Source organism: Castanea sativa, chromosome 1 (assembly GCF_040712315.1).
Source record: "Castanea sativa cultivar Marrone di Chiusa Pesio chromosome 1, ASM4071231v1".
Lineage (NCBI taxonomy): Eukaryota > Viridiplantae > Streptophyta > Magnoliopsida > Fagales > Fagaceae > Castanea > Castanea sativa.
Genome location: NC_134013.1, coordinates 1,740,256 through 1,747,872, shown reverse-complemented (window position 1 = coordinate 1,747,872; position 7,617 = coordinate 1,740,256). Strand labels below are relative to the sequence as shown.

At 30.4% G+C, this 7,617-nt stretch overlaps 1 protein-coding gene across 1 annotated transcript; it reads right to left on the bottom strand.

The window, feature by feature from the left end:
• Positions 1-653: 653 nt before the first annotated feature.
• On the bottom strand, positions 654-6,989 carry LOC142621515 (protein neprosin-like). The gene is made up of 7 exons (XM_075794784.1): positions 6,840-6,989; positions 4,515-4,601; positions 3,808-3,927; positions 2,831-2,995; positions 2,663-2,716; positions 2,195-2,341; positions 654-1,037 (listed from the first exon to the last, which is right to left on the bottom strand). Exons 1-7 carry the CDS (start codon positions 6,987-6,989, stop codon positions 654-656), a joined length of 1,107 nt encoding a protein of 368 aa, XP_075650899.1.
• Positions 6,990-7,617: the final 628 nt, after the last annotated feature.

The window sequence follows — 7,617 nt, the reverse complement described above, 5'->3', positions numbered from 1 at the left end:
TAAATCATCCCCAGGTTTTTTATAGGTTTGGTTTTTCTGGGTCATCAGATCTTTGTGTTCTTTACTTTCCGCATTATATTTGTTTTACACATATTTGTTTAACCTAGTTTTAATTAACAAACTTGTTAATCAACTTGGCTTAATATTAAGTTAAACATATTATGTTAAGGGCTCTAAAACTTTACACAAAATCATATGTTTTTTTTTAATAGAAAACCATATTTTATATTTTATATATATATATATATATATATATATATATATATATATATATATATATATAAAGCATATGATTTTCTAAATGACGACTATAGGATCTCATAGACTCGTTCAAACTCATATAGTGTGTATGTTGGTATCCCATAGTTTTTGGTAACTTATTTGCTAAAGGTGAAACAAATAGATAAAAGTTATCTCAGAAGATGTTAATTGAGCTATAGTCTATAAGGATCTCGGTAAGTTAGCTTATCTTCAAACAAGTTTTTTTTTTTTTTTTTATTATTTATTTTTAAGAATGTTGAGATGAAAAGCAAAAACCAGTTTGCTTAATGCCAAACAGACACAATTATCCACACCTTTTATGTAGAAGGCATCAACCAAGTTTTAGAGGTGTTATTGCTAGAAAATGTTGACATAAACACATCTTCTTGCTCTCATGGACAATTAGGACCTCGACCAGGACCTCCAAAGTAGAAAATAGGCTCAAGTGCAGGATTCGTTTGGTTATTAAGAGCGCTGTAGCAATCGGGTTCCTCGGTATAACCCTGTACCGATTTAGGGTACTTCAACTGGAGAGAGTCATCCACGATTCTAACGTTTAGAATGAAACATGCTGATCCCCACAGACCAGATGCAAAATCTCCACTCCCCATGGCTGTTGTAGTGTGGGGTGTGACTCCCTTAACGTTTTTGCTATAAACATACCCTCCCCATTGAACAATTTGGGCTTTCTGTTGCAAAGAATTGAAGATTTCAAGGGGCCAATACCCTATCACATCATCTTTAAGTGATAGCCACCATCTTCTCTGATTTGGATCCTAAAACAAAACATTGGATTTTATACAAACCATTACATATCATCATCTACTCAAAGAGAAAAGGGAAAAATGGTATGTTTATGCATAAGAATTGTACACACAAGTCAAGCACAAACTCTATCCCCTAGTTTCTCAAAAACAAAAAACTCTATCCCCTACATTTATGTGATCAAATCTTTTTTTATTATTTATTTTATAATTCAACAATTAGGGGTGGGAGGATTTAAACCTCTCAATTGGAAATACCAGGAAATGCTACTTGAACTATAAAGCTCTTAGCTTTATTTGATAAAGAGTTTTATATTTTAACTTTTTTATCTCATTTTATTAATATATATATATATATATATAGACACACACATAATAGAATTTAAATTTTATTCATATCAAAACCGTCTATTAGAATCTTGACACCGTATTTTCTTTAAATAGTTCAAAAGTATATAGTTTCATATGCGGATACAATTATAATAAATTCATGTTAACAACTCTTATAGTGATCACATTTTATATTAAACATAAGATAAAAGATAGAAAAAAAATCATATTATGTCAACAAAATTTCTATGCATTGCATCAATTACTAATTAGTATGTGCGTACAATGGTTGTTTTTTTTTTTTTTTTCCTTTTCCTTTTTTTCCTCCCTTCTTTTTGCAAGAACGTGCATGTGAGGAGGCCATTTAAAAATCTTTATTAAAGGGTAACTACCTTTTAGCAAGAGAGAGTAACCATTTATTGGAGTCCAAATCTTCTGTCCCACTTTTCCTGCTCCATTTGATACTCCACTAATAAAAACTTGACACGTGTTCACCTAATTAATTAAATACTACTATTAATTAATAACGGTAGCATTAATAAGTCAATAATGATAGTATTTAATTAATTAGGTGAACACGTGGCAAGTTTTTATTAGTGGAGTATAGGGTAGAGCAGAAAAAGTGGGACAGAAGATTTAGACTCCATTTATTGCAAGGAGATGAAAGATACTAGGAGCAACCATAACTTCTGGGACACAATATAGTACATGATGTTGGTAAGTTGAGAGAGAGAGAGAGAGAGAGAGAGAGAGAGAGAGAGAGAGAGAGAGAGAGAGAGGGAGAGAGAGAGAGAGAGAGCGTGGGGGGGGGGGGGGGGAGATTCATTCATATTTTTTACCTGGTTAATTCGGAAGTCAACCCCAAATTGTTTTCCTCCTTTTTGTGATGTAGGTTGAAAAGCAATACCTAATCCATAATATTGGCTAGTTTGTACAAACCCAGAGCAAATGTGGTTAATGCATCCTGTCTTCTGATACCCATCCAGCTAAGCAAAAAAAAGTACAAAAAGAATAAATTAATTAATTAAAATATTTTCTTAGCTAATTAATATTTGTTTCCAGAGTAAAACTAAGATTGTTAGTGTTGCATAATTGTATTTGTTGTATATCTAAAATTCAAATTTTTATTTTTGGAAAAAGTTGATAGTCAAAACGGGGGAGGTAGATTCAAATGTGGAATGTCTTCATTGAAAACACCACAAGGTATTAATTGAACTACATGACTTTTTAGGAAAACTCACACGAAGTATCAAAATATAATTAAGATTGCAATTTCCCCCTCTTTGGTTTAGCAAGAATGTACTTACAGTCCATCGTATAAATAGTCGAGGTTGAGTATCACTGAATAACTTAGGGTTGACCTAGAAAAACAGAAAACAGTATTACCAAATTTTGAGGGGGGAAAATGTAACTAATACCATGTGTATTAAATATGTACTGGAAAATGGGGTTAATGTTTTGTTTAATGAACCAACCATCCAGCCTGCTTCAATACTTTCAAAAGTAACGACAGAGCCATTTTTAAGCCAAATTTGAGCAGTAGTGTATTCATCAGGAGATTGAACTCTTGGATTCCAGACATTTATAAATCCTCTAGCACCAATATAACTATCTCCAGTTGCAAGAAGATATGCAGCCTGGTTCACAAGCATCACCAAAAAAATCAATATAATTTAAAAATAGGAAAAATTTCAACATGAACATTTTTATTAACTAGTTGCAAGATTTCAATTATTTAAAATTAAAAAATTTTGTTGTTAAAAATCACGAAATCTTTTGGAACAAACTTGCATGTTGGATGCTTTCTTCTTCCTTTTTTTGGTGGCAGCATTAGCAATTTGTAAAATTTTTTATAAAAAAATTTGTATCTCTAGCATTACTCAAATAATACATACTTTGCTCGAGATAATATCTCCCAAAGAAAACTGTTATAAAAAAAAAAAATCTTCCACTGATCACTGATATGTTTGCATCCATCTTTAAATATACACAAACAAACATTAATAGTCAAAATCAAGTTACACCTAGTCTAAATCTTTGTTAATATTACAATACTCAATAACTTTTTTTGTGTGCATCTATTTCATCTATAGAATATTTAAATATATATTTTTACTTTAAAGTTATAATTTTATGATAATAAATAATATCTAATCAACATGTAAAAAAAATTGTAATCAAATTGTTCTGAGCTCGTGTCCATTAGCACAAGTGCAGAACTATATGATGTCTATGGAAAAAAGAAAAAGAAAAAAAGATATCAATAGGCTCTTATATTATACCGAGTGGTCACGTGGAGGAAAGACTTGGAATTTAGTGCCATTATTTTGGTATACAAAGTGACTCTTTAGTTATTCGTTGTGTTTGCAACAGAAGAAGTCCGCGGGCCTTCCCTTCCAAAGTGCTCGAGGGAAGCAGCCCTCAGTAATTCTTGCCTCCTAATTCTGCGAATGGGAATGGTTCCCGTTGGACAGCTTCCACTTTTGTGCCAAATTTGAGACAGAACTGGTAGAGATGTCTCGTTTTTAGCAGTTGTAGTAGTATCAGATGGAAAACTAATGCTCGGTCTCATCTGCAAATAACAGGAAGTATTATATTATGAGTTCTTCTATGACCACACGTTATGCCACAACTTTTTGAAATGATTGATTGTGAGCAGTGAAGCATCAATTTCGTATAAAGTTCACCATTTTTTTTCACAACACTCACAATCTATCACATCAAAATTGTGGCATAAAAGTTGTATGCTTATAATTTCTCTTATATTATGCTACAACTTGTTGAAATGATTGATTGTGAGGTGAAGCATCACTTTCAAATAAATCTTTTTTTTTTTTCGATTACTCATAATTTATCATATTAGAGTTGTGGTATAAAAGTTGTGTGCTTATAATTTCTCTTATATTATATGGTGAGTATACATGTCAGCTTAGTTAAGTATTGATGAGGAAAATAAAAAAAAGTAAAGTGAATATTATATAAAATTGAGTCCAATTCTAGAAGTGCATTGAAGGAATTAATAATTTTAGATGCCCTAGACTTTTTCTTATAACTTCACTAATAAGTTCATTTTGTTGCATCATACACACATATAAGTATATTTTTAAGAGATAATCTAATATATATGAAGAGAAAATAAGGTTATGAAAGAAAATGTACCTCAATTTTATGGTTCTTTAATGCAGGATGATCAAAAGCAGGTTGCTTGTAGATGTCAATACAATCGATAATATCTCCATCTTCACTCTATACGAACCGCAAATACTTAGCAACCCTTTAATGAAAGTTAAAAGATAGAAGCTTTATTCATTTTATAATTTATAGAAGCTTTATTCATTTTATAATTTAAGTACATCATTTAGCAATAAGGCAACAAAGAAAGTAAAGGCAAATCTTCCATGGCAATGCTTAGCATACTTAGTTAATAACGTTAGAATCCTCTTCATTTAAAATGAATCCATTTTTATTTGGATTAAATATTACAAATTTAAAGATGTATTTTGTGTTGTCTACTCATTTAAAATTTTAAATGATGTGAAAATGTGTACACTATTAGATCCAAGAAATATATATTAATAATCACAAAAATATCTTGATAACTAGCACTAACAGTGATGCACTCCCATACATATAATACTTTAATAAACAAGACAACTTTCAATATACATTTTGTTACGCCAGTGCTATATTTTAAACTTTATACCACATCATGGTTAATTATTTATGGGAATTATACAATCTATATGCTCAAAACAATAGAAATTTTGGTCTATTGACGTTTCCCACCCTAGATGTGCTGGCCTATTGACAAGTATAATCTATGCCACATTCTACCACGAGATATGATTTGCTCTGGGTTACAACCTCTAATGTATGAAAAAAAATAGTATTAATAACATATTTTACTGTGGCAGAGCCACATGGGTACTCTGAATGAGATTTTTCCTATGGAGGATTTCAATTTTAGATGTCGTAGTGTTCAAATGGTATGATTTAGAAGGAAAAAAAAAAGTGAAATGGAGGCAAAGAATTGGGTTCAACCAAATCTTGTCATAGATTAGAAATTAAGGAAATGTCCAAATTAATTTTCTTTTAATTGAAAACTACGTGAGAGAGTAAGGCTAGACAAATAACTTAGGGTATGCTTGGTGCACTAGGGAGATTACGATAGGAATATTAATCTATTATCTTTTTTTTTATTATAAAAAATATTAATATTTATTATCAAGAATAATATATATATATATATATATATATATATATGTTATAATAGAACTCCTATTCATAGTTCATACATTTGGCTGTAAAATTAGTTGTTACATATAGAAATCTTGTAAAAGATGATACATATAAAATTTTTGTAATTTTGAAAATATATTAATTTAAAAGGTTTTTACACCTACTAAGGAATACCTATCTTTTTTTCTTTTTTATTTGATACAAGATAAAATTTCTACTATAGCCTAATCCAAATGTAAATGTGTGTGAAGCTCCCTCCTAGAGACTTGAACCCCGACCCGAACCTCGGCCCTTACCCCCCACACTCCACAAGCATTTATACATGTGGAGTGACCATTGCACCAGAGGTGTGCGGTGATAGGGATACCTATCTTTAGAGAGTGATAACTATTCCTCAATTTAGGTAATAACTATTCCCTATAATGAAGATACAACCAAATAATTGAATAGCTACTATAAATGAATTACCATTCCATTATGAGATCTAATTACCGCATAGCAAACATGCTCTTAATATTTATAATAGATATGTAGAGCAGAAACATGGACACTAACACGGAATGACACAATACACATAAATTCTTGAAAAATTATAATATGAGGCAGTGGGGATATCACAATTAATTAATATACATTGTTAAGTAGTTCTTTTTTGGGATAGAAAAGTGATAGATCGTTAGGTTGTTCTATTATCATGGTTTTTGAGTGAAATTTGTGGTGTTCCTTTGTGTTAGAACCTCATTCCCCCTCCATTGTGTGCGAGTGTGTGTATGTTTGGTTCTAAAAAAAGGTAGATTTTAGTCATTAATAGGTATATTCTATGCTTATTTTATGTTACTAAAATAAATAATAGTTATCCAAATATATATAAATATATCTAAATTCTAAATTTAACTATTATTTTCCTCCTAACACAATAAGAACACACATGTAGGAGTTTCCCTTGACGTGTTGAACACAGACACATGGAAAATTTCAAAGTGTCTATCCTCCTTTTTCTGTTGTTGTTGTTGATAGATACTACACAATTTTAACCTGTGGTATCTGTTATGTGATATTGCTCTTTATCATTAGATCAAGACACCAATTGATTCTTGGTGTCAGCAAGCTTTGAATACCAAAATTCTTATTAGATGATAAAAGAGATTTCATCGATTAAGTCCACTAGAACCCATAGTGTCTATGCATCTTTGTATAGGAGGACAGTGGAAAGTTTAATAGAAAAAAAAAAAGAAAAGAAAAAACCTTAATACTCTTGATTGCTGGCTTGTTGAGAAGCTTCAATTTTCTGTTGATTTCTGATGAAAATTTTCTAGCTTTAGCTTTTACACCTACATTGCCCAATACAAGCAAAGCTATCACAAACAAAAGCCTCAGAGTAATTTTTTTCCCCATACTCTCTCTTCCTCTATCTCTCTCAAGCAAACAAACTATACGTAAGGAGAGTAGCAAGAAACTGAAAGAGATTTATAAGTTAGTTTGGCATAGGGAAGGAAAACATGAAGGGCACGTTTGGTAGACTATAATCGGCACTGTAATGTAACAGTTATTCTTATGATTTAGCTATTCAATAGTATGGTTATATTTTTATTATAGGAAATAGTCATTTCTTATGAATAGTTATTCTTTAAAATGAGGAATAACTATTCCTCTCTAAAAAGGTTGTAATAGCTATTCCTTAGTAGATGTAATAATTTCTAACATTAATATATTTCCAAATAAATAAACTTTCCATATCCACCTAACAATTATGGAAATAAAAAATCATAAAAAAATAACTTATCTCTCTAAAATTTAAAATATATTATTTTCTAGGTAATATAATTGTATAAATGTGATATTTCCTAAAATAGATCATAAGTTTTATTCTAAGGTTACAACTTAAAACCAAACTAATGAATATGTTTAGTTATTCCATTACAATACATTTTATTTCCGATAATAAAGATTACCATTCTTGTTGTAATCTATATTCAATGTACCAAACGTACCTTAATTCTTAATAAAATGTTGCACAATATTC

What these genes read in the sequence shown, in the direction of transcription:
- LOC142621515 (XM_075794784.1), bottom strand. Translation starts at nt 6,989, where the DNA reads ATGGGGAAAAAAATTACTCTGAGGCTTTTGTTTGTGATAGCTTTGCTT. An exon ending in GTCCAACGGGAACCATTCCC is followed by an intron (nt 2,996 to 3,807) that starts ATTCGCAGAATT and finishes ATGCTTGTGAAC; the next exon opens with CAGGCTGCATATCTTCTTGC. An exon ending in TTGACTTCCGAATTAACCAG is followed by an intron (nt 1,038 to 2,194) that starts GTAAAAAATATG and finishes GTTTTGTTTTAG; the next exon opens with GATCCAAATCAGAGAAGATG.